This window comes from Sitodiplosis mosellana, unplaced genomic scaffold, assembly GCF_009176505.1.
Source record: "Sitodiplosis mosellana isolate CC-2019 unplaced genomic scaffold, AAFC_SMos_1.0 Smas_scaffold_17, whole genome shotgun sequence".
Taxonomy (NCBI): domain Eukaryota; kingdom Metazoa; phylum Arthropoda; class Insecta; order Diptera; family Cecidomyiidae; genus Sitodiplosis; species Sitodiplosis mosellana.
This window is the reverse complement of record NW_022595259.1, coordinates 548,802-575,168: the sequence shown is the minus strand read 5'-3', so window position 1 is coordinate 575,168 and position 26,367 is coordinate 548,802. Positions and strand designations below refer to the sequence as shown.

Below are 26,367 nucleotides of genomic sequence, written 5' to 3'. Positions count from 1 at the left end.
GAATGGAAATGATTTCATATTTTCTCTAACATTTTTCGATTTCTTCTAATTTCAAAAGGACTCAGAGCAGCAGAACGTTAGCTTGAAAGCTAAAATTCAGCAGCTCCAGCGTCCATTGGTTGTTCCGCCCATCAGCCGGACAAGTATGACGCCGCCGAATGCACTGCCATCAACTGCGGCTCAGCCAACAACTTCCGCTGGCACGCCCAGAATTTCGCGGCCAACTGGACGATTGGCTGGTTAGTTGCTCTTAATTTATCTTTTCTTTTAAACATATATAGTTTATGAAATTTCACGCTGCACGCTGAATGTTCTGCCGGTTTTATTGTACCATTTAAGCTTTAAATTCTAAAAATTTCCGCATAGATATGGTTTGAGATAGAGCATTTGTATTGTTTTATTCAAATGAATGTTTCTTCCAATTATGTGTGAATCGAAAGCTTAAACGGTATAAACGCATTTCTATTATTAAGATTAAAGACTATAATCATTCAAAATTTGCATTTTATCACAGCTAATGACGATCGGATTTCGTCAAAAAGTCGGAGTCCGTCGCCCCGTGCACCATACATCACGGGATTCGACGGTCACCGCATCGATGAACGATGGGAAGTCACCAGAGATCCGAACGAATTAGGTAATTGTTGTTAATATTCACTAATATCATCGTCATTTTCGAGTGCTTTTTTTAACACACTTTAATTCATCTCTTAGGATATAAACTTTTGGAAACAAGTGATAGAGTTCACTTCCAATTTGTCAATTCGTTGGACATCTGTGTGTATACATTACAGTAAGTAATAAAAAAAAACCTTCTTCATCTTGTTTATAAAAACCGTTTTTGTTTTATCGATTGGAAGAGAAACACAAGAAAATGTGTTGCAAAATGGATAGCGGTCGCATACATTTCATTCACTATTTCAATATAGAATATATAGTTTTGTTTTGCTTGTTTTTTTCATGATTTTCTATTTTATGTTATTTTGCAGGAAAGAAAACAGTAACTATGTTGTGTGCGGCTGTAACGCCAGGAACGTAGGCAAAAGTGTCAATCGCCGTTGCAAAGGCTCAATTGTAGTGGTCGAATTCAATGGCCAATACTTTGGCCACTATCATCAGGTGGAGCACGGATGTTGCTAATATAAAGGTAATTTGACAAATTACGATCATTAATTTTAATTTGTTCACATTACACTTTGATAGCTTTACAATTACTCAAAAAATCAAATGTTTTTTGTTTTGTTTTCAGACACTTGCACTACAAACAAGACCGCACATCATCGCTTCGCTCCTCTCTGCGTTCTTTATGTTATTTAAAATTAAATAAAGTTCCCATCAAATTATTCATCGAAGCATACATTTCTTTATTTTATGAAAATTATTAGAATTAATATCAAGTATGTTCGATTCGGACTCTATTTTTTCTGAAGATGTTGAAATCTAAGGTGGAAATTGTTAATTTACGTAATTCAGTCAAGAAGGGAAAAAAACTTGAACTTTCACAAGTACCAATAAAACAAAAATTATTAATAATATTGATATTATAAATAATAATAAATCAATCAATTGAATAAAATTATAATTCTATATATTATATTGTAATCTTTAATAGTGGGTTTTGGGTACGATAATGTGAACGTGGATTGTACATTATTTCACATTGAGAATTAAAATAATATGAATTTTTCTTTCGAGTTATCTCAAACATGAATTACATGAACATGACATTATTATCTTTTTGTAATAAGACGTAATTGCTTTATTTCAAATTAGAACTTTGGATAGAGAAAAGAATAAATTTTCGGTCCAAAAAAATGGCCTAAAGAGTCTTAAAATTTTCTCGAGAAAAAAAAAACAAATACAATAGCCTATATTCCATGTATACTACATACCATGTAGTGCTAAAAACGACTCTTGAGTAGAGCTTAAACAAAAGTTCAACATTATGCATAAACCTAGAAAGAGCTTGATAAACTTAATAAAATACATATGTTTTTGGATCTTTTCAAAAAAAAAGTTATTTTATTTTTTTAAACTCAGCGGCGAAAAAGCTCCTTAACACAGTTAAAAGGTTAACCCTCTAATGCATTAATTTTTCCCAGGACTGAGAGTACTGGTACTTGGTTGGTTTTTAGCCATAGGAAATTAAAAAATTATTCATAATCCTGGATTTCTCATTGTTTACTGTTTAGTCAGGAAATGCAATAGATATAAATCAGGGAACAATCAAATCCATTGTTCAAAAGTGTCAAAGATTTGTCTAACACAGAAAGTAAATAATTAATTTTGTCAAATTTTCGTTTTCGTGGACATTTTTGTTTATAACTTTACAATCACACTACATAGACAAATATTGCCAAAGACAAAAATAAAGAGAAAAAATTGATGTGAAACGGTTGAATTCCATAGCAGCACCTATGGATGAAAGTAGCTATTGGCACGTTGGACGCTTTTGCAAAGCATTGCTCAGTGGCATTGTTATTCTTTCATATCATTCGTTTTGCAAACGGACAACAATGGCAAATTTGCATATTTTGGTCAATTTGAGCATTGGCCAATTTTGTAGGTGTTTTTTAATCTATGTCATGGTATTTTTCGAAGATCCATGCCATTGCTCATGACCACAATACATACCTCTTATCATGCAAAACCGCTTCTAATTAAAATCGATTTCAAAAAGCTTACTTTCATCTTTTCCCATTCCAAAATTGTATTTCTCCGCTAAAAAAAAGGCATAAAACAAGAGCAAAATATCAAACAAATGAAAGAAAATGCATTCAAAACGTTCTTTTTTCAGTTTGTTCCTTTTCATGGTGTTTATTTTCATCTTGCACTCTTTTGCTTGCTTCTTCCTCTTCGAAGTCGGTGATCATCTACAGGCTAAATTTTATATACATGTTATACAAATCGAATATGACTAAAATAATATTTTTTTATGTTTGTTTAATATTTTTTTTCTTTTCAGTTGTTTTTTTTCCTCAATTTTATTGTTGGTTTTTTTTTGTTGTTGTTTAATTTTCCAAAGTTAAACCCAAAGAAAAGTCTATTTCTATACGTAATACTAATAAAATGTGTTGTAATGCTATGAAAAAGAAGAAGCCAGGCGTAATTTATTATTATTATCAATTCGGTAAAATGTGTCAATCGAATGTGGTTTATGTACAAGCTGTCGATTGGGCTATTATACGTTTCAGAGGGGGTGTGTAAATTAATGCTAAATGTATCATCTGATTATTTGATATCGTCTCTGGACGATTTCTACATATATTCTAATAGTTAACTTTTCCTGAATGGTTTATTTTCTTCTCTTTATTAAAGTGTTTCTTTTGCTATTTTGGACTAAAATGCCAAATACAGGGAGCTCTAGCTTAAAATCAACGGTCTTTTTTTTCATTATTTGCTACAACCAACTTATGCTTACATGAAAACAAAGAAGAAATTATTCGATTACTTGAAATTTCAACTTTAAATTGGTTGTTGATGTTGTATCTGTTTTGTCTTCACTAAATTATGTTTTTAGTTAACAAATAGAAATCTATATACAAAAAATGCTTGAAGAAACTCACTACAGAGCTTCAGCAAACGTAGTAGGGGAGAGTGAGGAATTGTGAAATACTTCGTTTTCTTAGCGATTTGAAATATTTGATAAACACAGACAACTGTTTTAATGTTTTTTAAGTATGAGCCTATTTTCCCATTATCACTCGACGCATGTGCACGTATGGTACGCTCATGAACATTCGTTGAGTGACGCATACGACGCTATGTTGAAAACTTTAGCGAGTGAGGAATTATGAAAAACCCTTGAAATTTGTCAACGTCATTTTTAATTATTTCAAGTCAATTTCTCAATTAATATGCATATTTATCAGTTTAATGCAAAATTGTGAAACAATATTACATGTATTTTGCGCGATTGAGCTATTCATTCAAAATGCCCTATTTGACTACTTCCGATTGATCAAAATTGAAAATGTTCAGAATTTTTTCATTGAAAAAATCTTTTTTTTTTGTCATTTCAAAGCATTTATTTAACCATTTCTATTAATTTTTCTTCATTTTCAATCGATTTCGATAGGTGTTTCACAATTTACTACTCTCCCCTAGCGCATTTAAATAAACAAAAGAATTACGTTAACATCAGATAGAATCTTGTAAATTTATGTAATTTTTTCAATGATAAATGCAACGACAATCATTTGATTTTCTCTGTTATCTAAAACGTTCGAGAATGACCAGATGTTTATTGTGTTTTCTGAATCCTATGTGGCGGCTCAAAGTTCCACTCCGGATCATTTGCATCTTCTTGCATGGATTCCGTTTCATCACTATCTTCTGCTAACATAGTTAGATCCGAATATTGCTGTGTCGTTTGGCGACTTTTACAGTTGGGCGCTAGCATTGTGGTCGGCGTCGGAATTGAGTCTGTGGTTGACGTTTGCATTTGAAATTTCACACCCGCCACTTGATCTATGCAACTGTTGATGATTTCTTTGTAGCTTGTCGGCATACTTTGAATCATCTGCTCTAGCGTGTCGCCCGGCAATGGGAAACTTAACGGCTCGTACGGTGGTATCAGCTGGAAGGAGAAATAGAATGAACGGGGTCAGTGGTTTATCGGTTGATTTATTACTTTTTAAAATTAAATCAGTGTCGACGTTTAAGTTCAATGAAGAAATTTTGAATATTCAGCCGATTCATTCCAGAGTATGGAATTAGAAAAAAACTCAAATCAGTTCCACTTTAACCAAAAAATCTCGAAGAAATTTCGAATTTTCTTCTCGTAAAATAATCCTTTGAATTACCTCTTTAACATCCGGTGTAGTACTGCGGCGAAGAAGCTCTTCACGAGGATCTATGCCTTTGCGGAACGAAACCGTCCGACGACGTTCATGCTTCAGTTTTGATACTGGTATCGGGTTTATGCCATTGTTATTCGCACTGGTGATATTGTTGTTGTTGTGCTTTCCTGTTGAACACCAAATGAAAGACGATTTAGTTTTACTCTCACAGGAAAATGGCCATTTTCAATCCAATCTCTATATATATTTAATCTCTGTTTTTTTCCTTCATTGCATTTTAAATTTCATTTTTTTGCAAGTTTTATTTTTACATTCAATGCTCCATTCAAATTCCATTCAATTGAGCCTGAGGCTTTGATTAACAGTTGAAAATGAACATTAAGCCATAATCGTGTAGAAAACACGATTTTTTTTTATTTTACTCACCACTTTCTTGTGTCGAATCTCCAGGCGCATCAACGGATTGCGGCGTTGGCGGCGCGGACTGTGGAATAAAATGAGTGGATTAGTAAAATATGTGACTATGGCACAAAATAAAAGACTAATTCAGTAAATTATACAGAAAATTCAATATGAACTAAACCGAGCTAATGTCACCAGCTAAACGATTCACTTCAAACGTCGAATACAATGAAAAAAAATATGGAAAAATGGACAGAAAAAATATCCTTAGATTGACAAATTTATAATTACTTAATTTAATTAGGACTTCAAACGCCGAGCTGGTTGTTTATAATTCATACTAAATAGTTTCTAATTGTAATCGTCAATGAACTCAAACAAAATGTGCACGGATTTATTTGAAAGTTTCAAAATTCAATTTGAAACGAACCTCTTGATCGATATTGATGGCAGCAGCTGGTGTGCTGGGTGCCGGTGACATTGGGTCCGGTGTGTTTGCGCCACTCGATTGGCTATCGATGCGACGATTGGCCCGTGATCGTGTGCTATATGGGAATTTCAAGAAGGTTGTGAACTTCTTTCGCTCATCGGCCAGTGCTCGTTCGTGGCGTTGTGCATACGCCTCATTACTGATGTCTTCATCGTTAGACGTACTCGGAACCTCCACTGGTTCAACGGGTTTTGGCTCCTGCGAATGAAAAAAAAATTTAGTCATTTGGAACTCAATTTAATTTCGATTTAAACATAATTCAAAATCAGACGAGAAATTCTCCTCCTAAAATTTTCAAATTCCATTAGTGAATTTGTACTGATACATTCTCGAATTCTAAAATACTCCAAAATTCAAAATATTCTAATTACCTCCTCCGGCTCCTCGTGACTAGCAGTGTTTACATTTTCAGCATCATCTTCGATAACGCGCCATCTAGAATAGGTCAAATTTTCATTAGTTTCCATTTTCTTCACCCAAAAAAAATTGAATAAAATTATTTGTTGATAAAACTTAATCTAAATCTTAGCCTAAGACAAACAAATCAAATTAAAATGACCAAATTGAGCGGTTGCATGAGATTCTATGAATCGAATTGACATGCCAATTTCAATTGCTGCGTATTAATCAGCAGTGAAATATTCAAGATTAAATCTTGTTTTCAAAAAATGAATCGAGTCAAAATTTAACTCGACCAAATAAATGGGCGCTTATTAAGCGGAACCAATCGAATTTTGCGTGTTCGCAAGAAAAAAGCTGAAATAAAAAGAAATTAAAAAAAAATAATTCGTTGTAGCTGGAAATGTTGCAATAACACGTTCGCAGAACAAAAGCAGGATACACTTAGGCTCTTTGAACTGAAAACTTGCACAAATGTTCGTATGTTGCTAAAGCGTGTTCTCAATCGCTTGGTTTTATTTTGTAAAAAAAATTTCCTTCAGATGAACTCTCCGCAAACATTTTTACACACAAAACAAAAACACTCGCAAGATTAACAATTTTTTACGACAATTTTTCTTAATCGTTATAATCAAAATAGACTACTGCATTTTATGTCTAATGTTATTATAAGTTTTTTTTTCTTGTGTGGTTTGTATGTATTTACATATCATCCTTTGATTTGGATACATTTTTTCATTTTTAAAATTTTTGCTCTTTAATTTGAACGAAAAAAAGATTTTTTCATATAATTCTCACAAATTTTTGAGATTTTTCCGGTTGAAATATTTATTTTAATATAAATAGAAATTATTTTTCACTGGGATATTTGAAATGAAACGATTCATAAATGATTTGGAATTTTTTTCTGAAAATTTTCCAATTTCAGTCGTTTCCAAACGAAATGATCAGATTAATTTTGTTCAATTTTTTTAAAAATGAAATATGATATTGGGAAATGGTTGAAATTGAGAAAAGTTGAAAAAGATGAACAATTCTACAAAAAATCAATTCTTTTTAAATTTATTGATCAACAGGAAATTCTGCCAACGAAATTCAATTTAATTCAAATAAAATGATGTTTTTGTGATTTATTTCAATCATATTTTTTTGCTTTCAATTTCAAATATTTTTGGTTTTAGTCGATGAATTTTATATTTGCATTTCAATTGTTCATTATTTGTTAAATTTTGGTGAATAATTATTTATTATAGTAATTAGATTTTTCTTTGAGGTTTTTTTAGATTTCAATTTAATGATGAGCTTTCATAATTCTGAATTAAAATTATTATTAACAAATGAATTAGATTCAATTAATATTTATGCATTTGAACGTAAAAACACTGGTTAGCTAGAGATTACTTCAAATTAATTCGAATTTATTTTTGAAAAAATTATTTAATCAATTAAATAATTTTGTTCTGTTTTATTTTCAGCAATTTGGGTAATTTTTCAAAGAGTCAAATTCTTTTTGACTATGAGTTTCTTTAAAATAATAATAAAATTTATTTTATGAATTTCTTCTTTGCTGTTTCATTTCAATAAATCAATTAAATCATTGGTTTTTCTGTTTACAAATTAAAAAAACTAAAATGTTGTTTTTTGTCGAGATTTTGAACTGATCACTTGGAGCTATTGTCCAGTTTAATGGTAGGTGCAATTTTAAATATGAATGAGAATGTCTGTAATGTAATGTAAACAATTGCCCAAAAGTCGAAAATGCTCGTCTAACTAACGGTGATACATTCAAATGCGTTAAGCGCAACTTAGCAATTAGCTTAATCGTTTGGTCAGAGTGTGAAATCGTGACTCAACACACGCGCACCTATTTCAACTTCTTGTTTATCTCTTTTCATTGAATCATTTCTTTATCATTTCTGCGTACTCATTTCTTTATTGTTGGTTGTTGGATTTATCACGTGAAAGCCGTCTTTTCAAAGACTTTTTCTATTTATAGTTTATACTCTTGCAAGTTATTCACATGAATGATCTTTGAAATTGAAATGAACTCTTTCTATCTCCTTCTTCATTCTTATTATTTCTTATTTTTTTAAAATTATTTTTCCCTATCCACAATAGCTTTAAAACTCCAAAATCGCTTGTGCCACGTCACTCTCTGCCATTAACAATGTAATTCTAACTATAAAACGTTAACATAACGCCAAAAATTATAAATTTTCAAAAAATGACAATTAGGATTTTGATTTTCTTAAAAACCAACGCGTAAAAATTTCGAAATACAAACATAAAACGTGTTTAATTGTCGCCAAAAAATGAAAAAAAAAAACTGAAGATAAAAAACAACAAAAGCCGTAAAATTATGGGATGAAACTGTGAAAACTTACTTCGGCGTTGGGATTTCTTTGTAAGAAAGGATTTCGACGCGTGACGATACGGTGCTGGGGATCACAATATTATCGATGTCGTAAGCGTTTTTGTTGTGACGTCGCTCCGAATGAAATCTAATCGATGGGACAAATTGTGAATTAGTCATTCAAAATATGGAAAGAAAAAATTTCAAGAAAATAATCAATACCGTTCATAGTTTCGATAGCTGTGTCCCGGAATCGGTGATGGATTTTTGCTGCGTGATACAGACCCGTTCGGGCTGCCAACGTCCATGTCATGATGATCGGAACTAGTGGCTGACATGTGTGAATTTTTCCGAGACATGTTCTTCTTCACCTTCGGTGCATGCGACGATTTCTTCATCTTTCGATTGTTGTTAGCGGCGTTGTTCTGCGATTTCTTCAACTCTGTACGAATGAAAAACGTGGGAATCAGTCGAAAGTACTTTAAATCATTGAACGTATGAATTGAATGCATAAGTTCAACGTAAAATTTCAAATTAAAAACATCATTAAAACAACAAATACATTTCGAATCAATCATTTGGGAACAATGAAAAAACATGAAAACCAAAAATTAATGAGGACAATGATGACGATTTTTTTTAAATGAACAAATAAAAGAAAACGGGAAATTCATGAATAAATAAGAAAAGGTACGAACTGGTTGCAACTAATTTGAATTTCTTCGGCGACATTTTCTTCGAATTGATCGTTGAATGCGTTGAGTCAGAGTTCTTGCGCGATGCAACACCAGTTGCAGCTAGGCTTCGATTCTCATCACGTTCGCTGGCTTTCTGAAGTGCTAGCGCACTTTTAATGACCGCTTTCGATGATGCTCGAGCCACTTTTGTTTGCCACTCCGGCTGACGCAGTGTCGCCTCCATGTAAATATTTTGTGCCACATCTGAGATTGCAAAAATAATTTTAATTTCTACCTCTTCATCGAGATCTTTGAAAGAATTGCCATTAAACAAAGAGCAAATTAGATGAACAAACCTTCAGGGAAGCTAAGTATCGGATGATAGCATGGATCCAAAAGTGCGACACTCTCCTGAGTTGACATCATATCTGGTAGATCACGTGGTGCAGTCGGATCGGTTCGACCCGTACACAATAGGCACGGATGCACTGGCCACCGACAACCACATTTGATTGTACTGAAAATAGACAGAAAATTTAAAATAAAAATTAGAATCATTTTTAATTATTGCTGAATTTTCTCTCTTTCTTTCCTATCTTCATTCAATTTTAGTTTTAGTTAATTACATTTTTGAAAACAAAAAGTATTGGTTTTTCCTGCCAATTTTTTTTTTTTCAATAACAATTCAATTGAACTGAATGTGGCTTACCATGGTCTCGCAGCGCGCCTCGATATTTTGTGTAGATTTGTACTTTGTAAAAGTTTTCGCTTTTTGAATGCGCTAGCTTTGAATGCTCTGGTCCGAGCCGAGCCATTCAGTTCCACTTCTTCGTTGTTGTTGCCATACAATTTCGATGTGACATCCTCCAAACCATCCAGTCGAATGCTTCCAGGTAAAAGTCCTCGGTAACCATTGACCGATAGCGGTTGAGTCGATTCTGACGACGCACTGGTCGATGCCACTGGCTCTCCGTCTTCGAACGTCACTTGACCTAAAACACGAAGTTCATTCAAGTTTATTAGACAAAATTTCACATTTCTATTCGTAAATCCAACTTCATTTTGAAGAAATTTTTTTTTAAAAATAATTCTTCTTAAAAATAGGTGACTCAATTTTTTTTGCATCAATCCATTTTTCCATGTAATTTTTTTAATTCAATAAAAACTCAATTTTCTGTGGCCAAAACTAACCATTGCTCTTCTTCAAGAGAATATACAATTCTTGATGTTGTCGAATTCGGTATTCCAAATCGGAGATTTGTGCCAAGAGCCATGTCCATCGTGAGGCGATCTTTGCTCGATCACGTGCCCATCGATACGCAGCTCGTTTTGTACTGCAAATTAAACGAAGAAAAATCGATCAATAATTTCGTTTTCTCGATTAAAAAGAAGAATTTTTCAATTGAATGAACAAAAATCAATTCGAATCGATTCAATTGTTCATTTTAGTGTGAAAATCTACCAACAATCTCTTAGTTAGGTAAACAATGGGAAAACGCCCATTTTCACCGGAACTTACATGGATAATGGTTGTTGAGTTGGGTTATTGTATGTGATTCCCTCGTCAGCTGATTCGCCACCAGAACTACTGCAATTTAAAATCGAAGAAAAAACGTGAGAATAAATTGCACTATTCAAATTTAGCTAAAAAAAAAAATCGATGAATCATGCCTATTATTGATTCCCTCATCAAAATATCTATGAATTGAAAATCGTACCTTTCCGTTGCATCCGAATCGAATGATTTGCCGACCAATTTGAGCTCGGCATTTAACAAACCGGCACACTGTTTCAGTTGCTGAATGCCGTTTGCATCGAATGGAGGCACACATGTAATCACTGATGGCTTGGCTGCCGCTCCGGTACCCGTCGTCGATACTCCCGAACTAATCGCATGATGGTCAGCCGTTGAACTGCCGCCCAAAATCTTGCTGCTCGATGTATTCGAGTGTTGACTGCCAGCCGCATGTTCGATTCGTTTCAGCAACATTTTCCATGATGTGGCTGAGTTGAGTTTGTGTTTATCGCTGTGCAACTGATTGATTGGCGTCATTGTCGAAATGGATTTGGTTTCGCGCTCTTTTCTCTTAATCAATTGTTGTGTGTACTCGAACAAGCCACCGACCTCTTCACTCACGTGACGGCCCATGTGGCGTGCCTGAATTTTACGCAAGCGTCGCATCATGAAATCACAATCTCGAATCATTTTCTCGCGCTTCTTTTCAATCTCGCTCAACATTTCCTGCGTTCGAGACTCGCGCGACATGCTCGTCGTTGATACATCTTCGAAACCTGGAAAAACAGTGGAGATTTTTTTTGGTTAAAAGCCAAAAAGGAACAAGAATCAAAGAATTGATTGAAAAAGACTCACCGATATTCATAACATCCATGTCGTTGAATAGTGACAGACCACCGGCTAAATCGCCCAGATTTTCGCCGGCCGGTGCGGATTCGAAGCATTTCAACACTTGCATAAAATCGATGTCGAGCATTTGATCCATTTCAGACTGCATTTGGTTGGACATGGCATTCTGGCATGAGTTCATTGTGTTGGCATTCATTGTACTGCCATCGTCGACTCGTGTCGGCATACTCGATGCTTGTTGCGATTGATCGCCAGACATCAACAAGTCCATGGGCTGTGACGTCTGGAACTGTGTTTGTTGCAATGCAAAAGTGAGCTGCTGATCCAATTGCTGGCTGGAATCATGCGACTGCTGCTGCAACAACTGCTGAAACTCCTGCTGATGCGTTTCGGCGAACAACTGCTCCACGGTCGCTCTGTTTTCGAAATGAGAAACAATGAGTTGGTTCAAGTTTTCAAGTGGAAAACTGGGAAATAGCATTCATTCATTGATGAATAACTTTATTTTATTCACGAATAAACTGCTCTGAATTTGTTGCTTCCACTTACTGTATGTTGCTGTCGATGGGATTGATGCCACAATCGAGCTGATTGTTTCCCTGTGTCCCTTGAACGATCGCATTGAGGAGGTCATTGTCAGCATTCTGATGCTGTTGAAACTGGTCGGTGACAATGGACTGGTCATTATTTGGTTGATCCATGTGCGTGACAAACGATGGACCAATGCTCGGCCTGCGAGAATAATCGAAATGTTATGCTCAGTTTCGAATTTGTTATTTTTATGTGTTGAGCTGTTTGTTTCTTGATTTTTCAAGAGTCAGTTTTTATTCGATTGTATCTGGTAATTGGTTTACATTTTGATTTGTTTATTTCCTATTTATTCTCTTTTTTTCAACATTTTTTGTCCATTTTCTCTCATTTTCTTTTCGTTCAATTTTAGAATTTAAATTCTCCAAACAAAAATCTCGAATTTTAACAAAATTCGGCGTGTTATACTCACCCATTCGATGTTTGTATATGCTGGGTGAATGTCGACTGGAAATCTGGTGCAATGAAATGATCAGCTTTGAATTGGCTGCTCTTCTTCGGTGATTGTTGTAATAGTTGCTCGTCTAATTGATTATTATCGATTTGTATGGTTGTTTGCACGTCTTTTGTGGCTGCAAAGCTATTACCAATTGCAACTCCTCCACCGTTTGTCTGCAGAGCCAAACGATGATGAGGATTTGTGGCGGTGGTGGTTTGCGTTTGTTCGCTAACGTCACTTATGATTGGGCGCGGTGATGAGGCTTGGGCTGGTGATGATATTTTTGACTGACGATGACTAACTGGTTCGGTTAATGCGGGTGCCATTGCCACTGTTTTCCCCACATTTGGACTGTTCGAATGGAAATGGGAGAGATAATGTGTGATTAATGCAACTGTTCCAGGTTTTAGGTCAATATTCGGAGTGTGAAAATAAATTTCAGGTGGTATTATGGACAAAAAGCGAGATTGATGCTAAAGTACTGTTAATGTCCTTAGAAATGCGGTTTTAATTCAGAATGAAGCATCGATTGAATAATTATTCTTTATTGAGCAAATAGAGCATATTTCCTAAGCCGGAAGAAAAACTTGATCCCAAAATAAATGACAACAAAAATGCCCGATAATAACGCTCTATCAAATCATCAAATTCGATTTAAAAATACACCGACTGTCAACTAGAAAGCAAAAGTCAATTGAAAACTATAAAAAAAATCGATTTGTCTGACTCATTACTTCTCCAATTTTAGAATAATTCGAGCGGGAAAGAGGCCAATTTGTTCATTTCACATGGAAATTAGCGGCTGTTCACATGGAATTTATCGAGTTTTTATTGAGAATTTCATCAATTCTTCTTGTTTTTGTTCAATTTTGACACCTTTCAGACGGCAGTCTGAGCAGTTTTCAATGTTTATTCTGAATTATGATAACGAATGCGCATTTTTTTGCTTATTCTTGACTTGAAAAAAGAATGAAAAACATGAAATTGAAGTGTATTGTTCATGTTAAACCAATAAATGTGAACATTTGGACCAATTTGCCAATTTTTGATTATGAACAAATAGTTTTTATACCGTATTTTCGGTTTTTTCTTCATTTTCTCTGCTCTAGTTCTACAGATCATGTCTAAAACACTAAATTTTGCAGTTTTTTTTTTACGTCTAATTAAAACAATTCACAGTTCTTCTATCAAATTCAGAAGTTTCAAAGATTTTATACGAAATGACGAGTTGTTTTTCATGTCTAATTCACTTAGTTTTGCGTTGAATCTTCAAAATTAGCATTCAATTTCCGAAAAAGACGTCTCATCTCCATGAAAAGAATAATTTTAACGCTTGAGTGGCTGAACAATTATGCATTCTTAGCACAATCTGTGTTTTTGCTCTCATCTGAAACGCGTGTATTGTCTCTGTTTGCCCTAGCACAATTTTCGTATAGCACAGAACCGTAATTTCTCTTACACTCGAAATGAACAACAACAACAACAAAAAACGAGAATATTTACCTTCATAGAGTGGTTAATCATCGAAACAACCACAAAACAGTGATGAGTTGCGTTGCTTCGATTCGTGAACGATTTTTTATGTGTGAGCACTTTCCTGTTGAAATCAGTATGTTGCAACCGTTTGGTTTATCAATGAGCTAAATACGCACAAACACACGCGATTATCAAAAAACCAAAAGAATATTCTTCTTTTAAAAACTATTTTTTTTCCAATTTTTCAAAACTCAACTGAAGAAAAGAAATTCCATTGAATTGGTTATGTGAAAAGTAACAGAGAAAAAGAAATACACGACAAGAGTTCACGAGTGTGCTTGTTATTTCACTGATTATTTTTGTTCGCAGGTCTGTTCAATTGTTTGTATGGTGAGAGTCTGTGTGAGCGAGCGTTTTTTTCGTCGTCGTCGTCGTCGGTCGAGCAAAAACTGATGCTCTCACTCACTCACTCACTACCTATTCATACACGTAGTGGGTTTGTGTATGAGAAAGCGATATACGCATCACAGCGCTTACTATAATGCAAAAACTACACACACTCACTCACGATACCACAGTTGGGTACGGAAACAACGTTTTTTTCCTTCCTTTCCTCGCTTCGTTCTTCTATCTTTGTTTCGTTTGGGTTGCAGTACGAGGCATGCGTTGCATCGTTACGTCTCTGTCACACTCGCGACTACGCTACGGCAAAACCAAATGTTCGTAGTGAGAATCGATTTGTTTCACTCACTCCCGTGCAACCATGTCCTCTCTGTATCAGCACATCGTTTTTTTTTTATTCCAATTGGTATATAGCGAAGCCTGTAATCGACGTCGTGCTGTAATTTTGTTTGCTTTAAACCAATTTTCGAGCGCTTTGCTTTGCACTTTGGCGATGAATTCACAAAATCAGTTCACTGCTATTCAGTTTCAATTGTCACTTTTCACTTGTCTCACTAAATCAAACGGCTTTTTTTTCTTGCTGCTCTCTTAAGTAGTTATTTGATGTGGTCTCGTGCGTATTTGTAACAGATTCTTGTCTCCGTTTCTGCTGTATGCCGGTGATGCCTATGCACATGCAATTCACTCCCTTTTCATCGCTTTCACTTCGAATAGCCCTGAAAATAAAACAGAAAACAGATTTTTTTTGGTTTTCGTTACGTCTCTTCTGAATATTTCGTTTCTTGGACAAATTATTCACTAAAATACACAATTGATGAGCTATGGGTAAGGATAAAATATTTGTTTGCCAACGCTGTCGATGTGGACAGTTTTTTTTTCCATTTCGTAAAGTTCTTGCTTTCGTTTTATGACTTTTCAACATAATTTATGGCACAAACATTCATGCTTAACGTAGATTTCAGCAATTCGATGTGGTTGAGACTCGTAATTTTCGTTGTGGCCATGTAAGTGAAGAGAAAAATGTCGCGAGAAAAGAGAAAAATAACATAATCGATGAGAGAAATGGAGTTTTGGACATTTTTTGCGGTTTGAAAACATTTGTTGCATCAAAACTGCCGACTTAATACTAATTCGAAGTGATTTTTTTGGCTTTTTTCACAAATTAACACAAATTTGAACTGAAAATGGGAGTTTATGTCACAGCTAAACCATCATTCTGTTAACAAAATTAACCAATTTAAAGAATAACATCACAAAATTGAGCCAATATTGGAATATTTCATTTCTTGTTATTTCTTCTCATTCAAATTTCCTTGTGAATCGAATTAAAACTGTCGTATTTGGTGGGAAAACATTGAATTTAGCAGTTAAAGCATAATATTTTTTTTTCATCAAAGTCCACGAAAGTCGCTAATTCCACATCAAATATCAAATTATTTCACTGTAAAATTGTAGAATTAGTTTCACATTTTGAGCTGATTTACTCGCAATCTCATCAATGCACACTTAAGTGTGTTTAACACATCATTTTCCCATTTCAATTCAGTGGAACTTTCATAGAGTTGATTTTTTTCGAACAAAAAAATTTGTTGATTCGCGCGTGTTTTCGTTGATTACTTTATGTTTTTCTCTCTGCTTTTACTTCTCTTCCATTGCTCTTCTCATTCTATAATATAACATCTATATCTCTCCATGTCTCTTTCCACCTCTCTATCTCACACTTTTAATCGTCGGTTATTTAAAAAATCGATGATATGATGATTGAATAATTTCAATTTCATTTAAACTTTCGACATTGATCGTCGTGAACTTTCGTCTAAAAATATCGATTTAAAAGAGTCACGATTATCTCAAAATCAATACGCTGAGCACTATTTGTTTTTTTTTTCTTCAACCCGATCGAATTACAAATTCACATGAGCATTCATCAGTCAATCGAAGCGCGTATTTTTACTCCGTTTTTGTACGCCGCCTTGCCTTGCATACACAAATCGATTTCCATTCGATGAGTGTGTGTGTGTGTTTTTCTCCTTGTTCTTCTGCCGATGCGGTGTTGTTGAGCAAACAATACTTGTAATGTCATGTGCGCCTGTATTGCCCATCAATTCCAATATTCATTTTGCACGTATGTGCAATAGAAAACACGATACAGAACCAAATGGGACTCGTTTTCAACAAAATTTACAAAATTTATCTATTTCGGTCCCATATGCACAGCACAAACACACTAACACGCTTTCGCAAACACAATCAGTACATCTACATAGACTTGCACTTCGTTTTTTTTTCATTTCACACCTCGTTCGAGCCGTATCGGCGTTTTTGTTTGGGTCATCTTTTTGCTGAGCCAACAGGAAGAATTTTTGACTGCAGTTAAAAAAGTCATGAGTTTGCGTTGCGTTAGAATTCAATCGCTAAGTGATTTTGGTTTTTTTTACGAGCTACAAAATCAACGTCAAAACACTTGAACGTCAAGCTGAATTGACGGCTTTTTTGAACGACTGGGCTGTGTCTACCGCTTCTTGAGTGGGTTTTTGGGTAAAATGAGTGCGACGTTTTATTTTATCTTCTTGAATGGTTATCATTTGAACCAAATAACTGTGTGATTTGTCTGACTTTTTCGAATTATATGACTATCTTATGTTGCCGGTTTTTTTAAAATAAAATTTCGAATTTTTCGACGAGTTTTTTTGTTTGGCCAATTTTCAAGAGACATTTAAACTTTTTTTTTTTATAGTTTTGACCATTTTGAAGAGTTTTTTCATTTGGAATTTTTCTGAAGATATCGAAGATTTGTTTGAAACTACAACAGTTTTTGCCATATTTCGAAGTGATTTGAATAGAACGCTAGGCAATTTCATCCAATCTCTTATTATTACAAATAAAAAAACACATTTCCAAGGTAAAACATGGCTTTTCTCTGTGAAAAAATTTAATTCTAGATTAAAACGCAATATGGAAACGGATGAATCCACCCATTTATTTACTAATAATTTCTCGTACTGCTGCTTTTGTTTTATCACAGTGCAGCTTTCGCAATAGACCCAAAAGAGCCGAAAGAAGAGCACGATAGCGCGATAACAAAGGGTCGATGTCTGAGTGTGATAAAACCGAATTTATTGTGCGTATCAATATCGAATGATGCACGAGCGACGATAAAGCGCAGAGTCGACGGAATAAAACTGATTGTTGTTTTTTCTCGGTGTTTACATTTTTGCACAAGTGAAGAGCAAAGAAAAAAATGACTAATGGAGTGAGTGCGATCGTGTTCAGTCATAGCGAGTCATCTGGCTCGATCACCATCATGCATATATGTATACTATATGTTCAAAACAAACTGTATAAACAAAGCGCGATTTGTGCACAAAAGAATAGCTCTTAAAATGGAATTGAGAAGAATACGCGTCTATGCTCGTCGCAATTATATAATTTAGGTTTTTATTCTCTGTTAGTTTTGTCTAGTATATATTTGTGCGTGTGTGTGATGTACAAAGGGAAGACACACATACATTGAAACCGCACTGCGATTGTGCTTTCTTACGTTTGTGATCTCAAGAATTGGGTATTTTCAGAACAGTTTCAGATTTTTTTCTAGAGCCATGGTCATACGTCGAAGGGTTTGTTTTTTTTCTACATGTTTTTTTCGGTCGTTGATTGATTTGTGGTCTGCCACTGAACAAATAGAACTTGTGTATATCCATAACTGAAGTCGACGAAAGAGATCGCGAATTGAGTCACTGCAGTCAAAGGGAGAGAACGTTGCCGAAAAATTGCCAATTCATGCACATGTCAATGCCAAGTGACGGAAATCGCGTATTTTGAAATCAAAACAATCTCAAAAGCACACTGAAAACCAAACCATTCACTACAAGACGAGAAACAACACAAAGCGTGTTCAATCCATGCAACGCTGCACCGTGTTCTTGTTGTTGCTGTTCATTGTGCTTATGAATTTCACTGTGTTTTCGCTTTGGATATTTATTCGCTGATGTTTATCCACTGACAAACGCAAACAATGTCGTCATCGCACGCTTCGCAGCGCGCTTTTGACGGGCTTCTATAGATTATCTACGGGTTTTTGATGGCGCACTCTTTTTTGGAAATGACAGTTTTTTTTTCGTTCCAATCAAATCGACCAATCAATTTCAGCGGATTTAATTACGTAATTGCTGATGGCAAACGGAATGTTTACATTGGTCCTGGAGATCTTCTTTTTTGTTTACACAAATTGTTTGGACACAGGAAAGAGGTTGAATTTTTCAAAGTCCATTTCAGATAATGGAGCGTTTCGAGGAGTTCCATTCGTAAATGCATGAGCTTGGAAAAGATTGATTACGCTTTCGTACAACCATTTTATCGCTATTTCCATAGAATAAACGACAGAGATTTTCAACGGCTTTCGGGTAATAAAAACAGAGGATTTTGCGAGAAAAACACTGAGAATAACATTGAAATCCAATGATCGAAAAGAAAACGAGAAAATGATTCAGCAATTGTGAAAAATTGCTTAATGAATAGAAAAAAGAGAACAAGAAGTGCAAACAAGTCATTGACTATCTACTTTAAATCATTAAAATCGCATTGGAACGAGTTGAAATGTTGCACAAATCGTTAAAAGGTAATAAAAAGTTGCTGAATAGAACTGAAAAATGTAAAATTGACAATAAATTTAAGATAAAATCAGCAAAATGTGAACAAAACTGACGGAATTCGAAAGAGATTCATAAAATTTTCAATAAAAATTATCGAGAAAAATGTAGGTATTTGCATAGAAGCACATGAAGTGACTTCAGAACATCTGTCCTATATTGGTATGCTCTCAAAAATCAGTTCAGAGCAAAGAAAAAATCATTTCGACAAAAAGTCTTCCGAAAATCATTTAAAAGCGTGGAAGTATCCTTCGAAATATGATTTAGGACGTCAAATTGGCGGAAGAGATGTTGCTCGAAATGATACAATGACGAGATAAGCGCTTGAATTCCCGAGAAAAAAAATGAACGTGAATCAGTTGCAGTTAATCTTTGGCACATTCTAAGAAATTAACACAGATTATTGGTTCTTCTTGCAATTCCGTTGATTTCTTGGTTTTTCTTGGTTTTTTCCGCAATTTCATTCATTTCTTAATTTTGTTTATATTTTTCTTGCGTGAAAATCGAAAAATAAAACTTTTTCTTGAATAAAAATCAGAAATAAATGAAAAGTATCCGCTGAACTACGACTAAAAATAGTGTAAAATGGCCAAAACCCCTAAAGGTCAGAACAATAAAAATTGAATGAAACTATACTTTCGAAACACGGCGCACTGAGTAGCGTAATTGACACGCAAATTAATGTGTGTTGTGTGGTAATGTGCAAACGAAATGCTCATTTTCGTACGAAATTGTAATATGTGTGGCCGAGTGATTATTGCGTTAAGCAGCGATAATTCGGATGAGTTTTGTTTCGCATGAGATTTGTTCGGGCTCGTAAAAACTTCAGAAAAACATTGTGCGAGAGAAGAGAAAATATTGGCGACTGACGAATGAAGCGAATAGAATGTGTTGACAATCGTATGCAAATGTCAAACGTCGACAAATGTATATTCAAACTTGGGCGAGAGGGACAAATTGTGCGAGTGAGTGAGATGAAGATTGTGAGAGTCGGAATTTCATGCACTTTGATTCTTTGAATTGCTTTTTTTTTCAACTGGTACTGGCTGTTCGTGACGTTGCATAGTGCGATGCTTACAAATGGCTGGTTAATAATCCGAAGCGATTATTGGAGAACGAAATAACACACCTTAAATACTCGCGTGTTTTTCAAAACTGTAATCCCGAGCAATTGTTACACAGAGAGGCCATTGCGCGATAATGACGATTTCGAGGCACGACAAATGAATCGATGAAAAAAAGAAACCGCTTGATTACAGTTCGTAATTTACAACATTGTCGATTTGAATTTTAAAAAATGTCACTTGATTGTGTCAACTACAAAAAAAAGGTCACAATTGTGGTGGCTGAGTAATATTTTGTATCGTCTACAGTTTTTTTATGCAAAAGAAAAACCCCATTGCAATCCAATTGTTTGTTTGTGTCGCGTGTGAATGACGAGCTGAAAAAAGCCGTCGATGCAATATGTTTGGATTCTGGGGAAATCGCTCCCTTTTTCACTTACTCTCTTCCTCTCGCTCTCTCCCATTTACATGCCGAGAAGACAGTGGCGACAAGCGGTGGCACATAACAAAAACACATGCAATTGCATTTTTTCGATAAATGGAGCAATAAACGGTCCAATTTAAAATGGTTCACTACGCGGAAACTCAACGAATGTCTTTTTCTGTACATCTTTTTTTCGGGGGTCGAATATGATATTGTTTGATTCTTGCGTAAAATGTCCGATTAACCAGCATTTGATATGTGTCTGTTTCTATCGCAAGTGTGCGCGCGCGCATCCGATTGCCCGTTCAACCGCTCATATGAATTGAATTTTATATGCGAACAATTAAAGCAAGAACTAAAAACGAAAAATAACACAAGCAGCTCACATATCCCATATACATCCACATGCACACTCGCACCGAATGAGCCAACAATATTGAACGAGAAATGAAGACGGGTGAACGAATGAACGAAAAAAAAAAACTAGTGCTTCATGTATACGCGTATAATTTAATTTTCATCATATGTCGCTGTAGTGGCCGCCGTCGTCGTCGTCGTCGTCAATACGTTCTAAATGCTTGCTCTATCTCATTCCTTTTTTACACACGTTCGCTCTCGCTCACACTCGCACACATAGTCGTCATTCGGAAATTTGATCAAACACACATTTTCTTGACTCGAAATTTGAAAATAAAATGAGCAGCATAATTTTTTTCCTTTTATTCCGTACATTTGCAATTGAATTCATCGGATCAGATCACATCGAACCGAAAATCAGTGGCTTTAATTGACTAAGTGGTTACTTTAGTAGCAACAATATGCATACAAATACAATTAACAACAACAAAAACAACAACGACTGGCAGAGCAGTATCGAGAGAGGAGGAAAAAAACTCTTATTTTGCTATCTATTCCGTTCTATATATGCACAACTGAGAGAGGTTCACACCTTTTGGTTTGTCCCGTACCGAGGGAAATGTTGCTGTTTTTGTTGTTTTTTTTTCTACTCTTCTATCGGTTTTTGTTCGAAATATTGGATTCACTTTGTTTTAAAACTCACAATTCAACTCGTTCTTTTGGCTGCTTTTATTCCTGTGACGTCGCTGCCGTTTTATTATACACTTTTTTTTTTCTCAATAACCACACACTACGTTTTTTCTTTCTTCTTCTTTTTTTTTTCTCTTCGTCTTCTTTTCACTCTCTTTCGATTATACACATTTCGATTGTTTTTGCACTAAAATTCCCTTTTTTTTTCTCACGGATAAAATTTGGTGAAAAAAAATTTGATGATGAAATTCACACACAAAACATGAAACTGAGTCTATTTTGTTCTTTTTTTGATTTCGACACAACGCACAAAATCCATTCGTCGTTTTTTTTTCCTGTGTGTAATGCCTGAGTGTGTCTCGCGCAAACGAAAAATTTTTCAACAATGGCGGCCAACAATTCCTCACTCACTACGGTCACACAGCAGCGCTGCTGGTGTGGTTGTTTTTTTATTCTTCTTTTCTCCTCGTCTCTCTCATTCGGTCGTTCGATGGCGTTGTCGTTGTTGTTGCTGCTACTTTCGCATGCATGCATCGGAGCTAAAAATTGCTGCGGCTGAACGAGTGCGAGCAAGACGAATGCTGGTGATGTTGAGTGAGAGGTAACGATGTGCGGGCACGTAGTCACTGACTACGAACTCCGAACGGAGGTACTGATGTAATGGTGTGCGTGTAGCGCGCGCAATGTACGCGTTTCATAGAGTAGAACAAACGAACGAAAAATTGTTCCGTGCGTTCATGTTTTGCTACATTCATTTGTGTCCATGTGTTTTAATTCGGTCGTTGAGTTTGTGTTGCCTGTGACTCTCCGTGTATCATATTGAGAGCCTCTATTCGCCACTGTATATGCTTATGTATGCAGGTATCTTTTGAGTCGATTGTATGCGTACGTACAGCAGCACCAGCAACCGAACCGTGTGTGCACGAAAACTGTATCACAGCGACCTCGAAACACACCGTGAGCCAGACAGAGATGCATGCATTCGAAAGTGAATCAAATTGGAGAGAGATCGGCTATTCAATGCGCGCCATTTTCATATCCAACATACACGTAGTACGCATTCAACGCGACACCAAAAACGCATTTTTTTTCGACTCAATACTACAAAACGACGCATTTCAAAACTCTTTCCAGTTGGGTCTTACAGCAAACTTATTTATTGCGTCGTTTCTTCAAACTGAATGGAGACTGTTTTCCTCATGTTCTCATTGAGTTTGAATGCTCATTTGGTTTTTATTTTTCACTTGGTCGCAGGGAGCAATATACACACAAGAGAGCGCACATACGTGTTTGTTTGCCATTCGATGTAACGCGCGCGCGTGTATGTGTGTATTGGTGTGATTTTTAGTTCGTTTTCAGCAATTTTACACCAGATCACGCCATCCATTTTGTATCTTCGATGCGCATTTTCTTCTCATTCGTACCCGAACACACGGACAGAGACGAAACGAATGAACAAGAAAAAAAAACAACAACATGAACGTATTTGGCTGAGCCGCTTCATTGCTTTTACGTTGGCAATGTGGCGTTTGTGCGAATGTGTGAACGATTTGCAATGGTTTTGTGTCGTCGATGCTTGCGAGATGGCAGCTCAACGCGTTACGAAGCGCGTCTTTTCGATTTTTTTCTTTTGTTCTCTCGGTTGAACACATTTTTTTCTCTTCACTTACTCATTTTGCTGTGAAACGATGAATCGCACCATATTCAAATGTTCATTTTTTCCACACCTAAAAATGAATTAAAAAAATGTTCGGCTTGATTTTTTTACGGTTCTCACCTGAAAATTCTATGCATCGCCTGCAATCCATCTGCAATTTAAAATTCAATTCAATTTAATTTCAATTCACAAAATTCAAGTTTTGAAATTGGATTCCTTTTCTATTTGTACTTCTGCGTAAATTGCACACAAAACTAAATTGGAATTGCAAATCCTCGTTGAATATACATTCCTTTGCTTCAACATTTTTTTCATTACGTAAAGTCATTTCGTACACAGTAACTCCATCTGATTGAGCTATGGCATAACTCTGTTTTTATCTTGTCAGCGATTACAACGACATTCTGACTTCTGAAACAACAATACCCACCACCACGAGCACTGTGAACGCGGACTTTTTGTAAACCATTTTCATCTGTCAAACAAATAATACCGAACGAATTTTTCAAATGCATCGAATGCGATTCAATGGATTTTTGAATTATTCTCATTTTGAAATTGATGTTTCGAGCGGATTTGCTATGAAATTGCATGGAAATAGTAAACCGGAGTCTTTGAATGGGAATTCCGTGGAATTTTCTCATCTTTCAATTTTGACAGTTCAGATGGACTCTGACAACATCGAAAGCTATTCACTTGAAATATTCATTCGGAATATTAGATTTTGAGGCAGCCGTTAGGCTGCAAAATTATGCCAATGTACAAAAATTACTGATATAAGTATTTGATGTGATTTTAATTGAATGGATAATGATTGGCATTTTGACAATTAATTTTTCGTTTCATATTTGGCACTCGATGACTAATTGACTCTGACACAGTCACCGGGATTGAACACCAACATCTTTATGAGAATGAAATCAATGAAAGGAATATTTTCCAGAAAATGTTCGACTAAAGACGAGATTATTACAAGAAACTGGCGTTGCCTTGGATTGTTGACGGTCTGATAGGACTGTTTTTTTTAGAATAGATCTCAGATTCCATATATTTGTTCAGCGAATTGACAGCTCAAGTCATCGACATTACTTTTGGTCTCAATAAAAAATAATTTTGCAAATTCAGATCACATCAAGGTCTTTTCGTGAAATATATTGATTTCCTTTGGTTTCATCAAGAACAATGTCAAACATTTTTGGAAAGCATGACATTTTTCAGTTGTATTGTCTTTGAATTTTTTTTAATTCCATGTAAAAGTCACTAGTTCAGGTGGTGAATTAAGCCGTGCTGTCAATTGAGAGACGGTTTAGTTGAAGGAGATTTTTGAATATTTGGAGAAGACAATTTCAGAAGAAAAATGAATAAAATCGGGGACAAAATCGAATAAATCGGAATTTTTATTGAAATGCATGCAATTGACTCAGTCAATGGCAGTGCTTATTGAATGAAGTTTGACAAAATTCAAGTGAATTCTAATGCCGAGTGATTGGAAGGGTATTTCATTCAATGAAATGTGCCTGGATCATGAAAAAATGTATTCGGAAAGACTGAATGTATTTGATTTTCAATTGATTCTCTATCGCTCGTCAAAATTCAGAAATAAATGAAGCAAATTAACCCAATGTGCAATTCCTCACAGAATGACAACCAAATTATTATTTAAAATAAAAACGACAAAAAATATTAAATTTTATTACCAGCTCGTCGCTTTCCTACCTTATGATTGCAAATCCAGCGATTGGCTCAGCTAATTCCAAATCTGTTTGGCTGTTAAGCAAGTGATTCCAGATTTTGTCCACCTCCTCAGTGTGCCAGTTCCAATTTGTTAGAGTCAAAATCGAATTATGATCCCGTGTCAAATTGGTGACTTGACGAATTTGGAAAAATTCTTTTGAAATTTCGATATTTTTTTCTTTTCTTTAAAAATGTAAATTTTCTGCTCCAAATTGAATTGGCCATCGTTGTGCTGCCGAATGAAGAAAAAAAAACACACCAATGACAGTTTTCTTTTTTTGACACAACCGAAAGTTGTATAGCACAAAAATTACATCCTTCAAAAAGCTCGCAATGAAACGATTTCAAGTAATTTTTTTTTAGCAAAAAATATGTTTTACAATTAAATTCTTACGGATTTGTTTCCCATCATAATCTGGATGGATTCAATGAGTTTTAATTGACTTACCAAACAGGCTGCTCTCAATTGAACACCTTCTTTCAACAATGCTGAACAAGTACTGACAACCGACCGAGACATTTCGACGTGCGATAGGTGGAAGATGCGATATAAACACACAATGCAACATATGATTTGTTTACCTAATTCAACAGTGTACACAATCAATTTTTATGCCGAAAATCAACATTTCCATTGTAATTGAATAAAATCACCGATGATTCTTTCGATCATGAATTGAATATTAAAAATGTATTTAAAATTCTGTGAAAAAAAAATATTGCGGATGAATCAGAAAAAATTGCAATGTTTGGAACAGTTTTCATCTGTCAACGAAATGTTTGATGCTTTACACTGTGCGTTTGAAGCATTGAGACCGTAGCCTCATTAAAATTTAGTTCATTGTCAGACGGAATTTGATGGAGTTTGACCTAGTTTATTGGACTTTTTTCCGAATTAACACGCACAATTTTGTTGTAAAGAAATTGATTTGTTATGTTTTTGGAAAATCGTATTTGAAACAAGGGTTGGAATGAATGTTTTAAGGAAATTATTGACAATCGCTTGAATGAAAGTACGTTTCTGAAGCGAGTATTTTACTTTTTTTCCTTTGTCAAATAAATTTTATTTTTCAAAACGGATTTTATTTTCAGAAATTCTTTTTAATAAAATTCGCTTTCGTTTTAATCGCATAAACAGAACAATAAACTTACCAACCGCTCTGTCGCCTCGATCCAACTACACTCTTATTATGCGCGATAAACTTGACATATAAAATGACAGTTTGAATTTTTGCCGTCAACAAAGGGTACAGCATATAAACACAAATGAACAATAATAATAAAACGAAGGCACAAACGATGCATGAAATCGAATTGAAAAAAAAAACCGAAAATTAACCATTTCCATTCGATTCCATGAAATAGCCGATGCAAATGAATTTTTTCTCTTTATTTATTG

General features: G+C 35.1%; 2 protein-coding genes across 8 annotated transcripts; one reads left to right on the top strand and one right to left on the bottom strand.

The window, feature by feature from the left end:
- The first annotated feature begins 63 nt into the window (after window positions 1-63).
- On the top strand, window positions 64-1,449 carry LOC129568200 (uncharacterized). Its single transcript, XM_055445844.1, has 5 exons — window positions 64-239; window positions 515-637; window positions 715-793; window positions 990-1,147; window positions 1,250-1,449. The coding sequence occupies exons 1-4, from the start codon at window positions 146-148 to the stop codon at window positions 1,138-1,140; spliced, it is 447 nt and encodes a 148-aa protein (XP_055301819.1). The 5' UTR covers window positions 64-145; the 3' UTR covers window positions 1,141-1,147; window positions 1,250-1,449.
- A 1,631-nt stretch (window positions 1,450-3,080) lies between these two features.
- On the bottom strand, window positions 3,081-26,168 carry LOC129568192 (KAT8 regulatory NSL complex subunit 1). 7 transcript variants are annotated; one of them, XM_055445830.1, is made up of 21 exons: window positions 26,121-26,168; window positions 25,417-25,550; window positions 24,951-25,200; window positions 23,355-23,385; window positions 14,019-15,109; window positions 12,489-12,866; window positions 12,038-12,220; window positions 11,495-11,904; window positions 10,842-11,415; window positions 10,643-10,711; window positions 10,315-10,457; window positions 9,833-10,115; window positions 9,480-9,640; window positions 9,145-9,387; window positions 8,669-8,888; window positions 8,478-8,594; window positions 6,066-6,129; window positions 5,635-5,892; window positions 5,229-5,286; window positions 4,806-4,969; window positions 3,081-4,579 (listed from the first exon to the last, which is right to left on the bottom strand). In XM_055445830.1, exons 6-21 carry the CDS (start codon window positions 12,839-12,841, stop codon window positions 4,244-4,246), a joined length of 3,636 nt encoding a protein of 1,211 aa, XP_055301805.1. In that variant the 5' UTR covers window positions 12,842-12,866; window positions 14,019-15,109; window positions 23,355-23,385; window positions 24,951-25,200; window positions 25,417-25,550; window positions 26,121-26,168; the 3' UTR covers window positions 3,081-4,243. The 7 variants fall into 7 exon arrangements, with proteins under 7 accessions (XP_055301805.1, XP_055301807.1, XP_055301810.1 ...); XM_055445832.1 differs by having other exon boundaries at window positions 25,417-25,671; window positions 26,121-26,159; XM_055445835.1 differs by lacking the exons at window positions 23,355-23,385; window positions 24,951-25,200; window positions 25,417-25,550; window positions 26,121-26,168 and adding an exon at window positions 20,917-23,283.
- Between the last annotated feature and the right edge of the window lie 199 nt (window positions 26,169-26,367).

What these genes read in the sequence shown, in the direction of transcription:
- LOC129568200 (XM_055445844.1), top strand. Translation starts at nt 146, where the DNA reads ATGACGCCGCCGAATGCACTGCCATCAACTGCGGCTCAGCCAACAACT. An exon ending in CAGAGATCCGAACGAATTAG is followed by an intron (nt 638 to 714) that starts GTAATTGTTGTT and finishes TTCATCTCTTAG; the next exon opens with GATATAAACTTTTGGAAACA. An exon ending in ATCTGTGTGTATACATTACA is followed by an intron (nt 794 to 989) that starts GTAAGTAATAAA and finishes GTTATTTTGCAG; the next exon opens with GAAAGAAAACAGTAACTATG.
- LOC129568192 (XM_055445830.1), bottom strand. Translation starts at nt 12,841, where the DNA reads ATGGCACCCGCATTAACCGAACCAGTTAGTCATCGTCAGTCAAAAATA. An exon ending in CCCATCGACAGCAACATACA is followed by an intron (nt 11,905 to 12,037) that starts GTAAGTGGAAGC and finishes TTTCGAAAACAG; the next exon opens with AGCGACCGTGGAGCAGTTGT. An exon ending in AGCTATCGAAACTATGAACG is followed by an intron (nt 8,595 to 8,668) that starts GTATTGATTATT and finishes CCCATCGATTAG; the next exon opens with ATTTCATTCGGAGCGACGTC.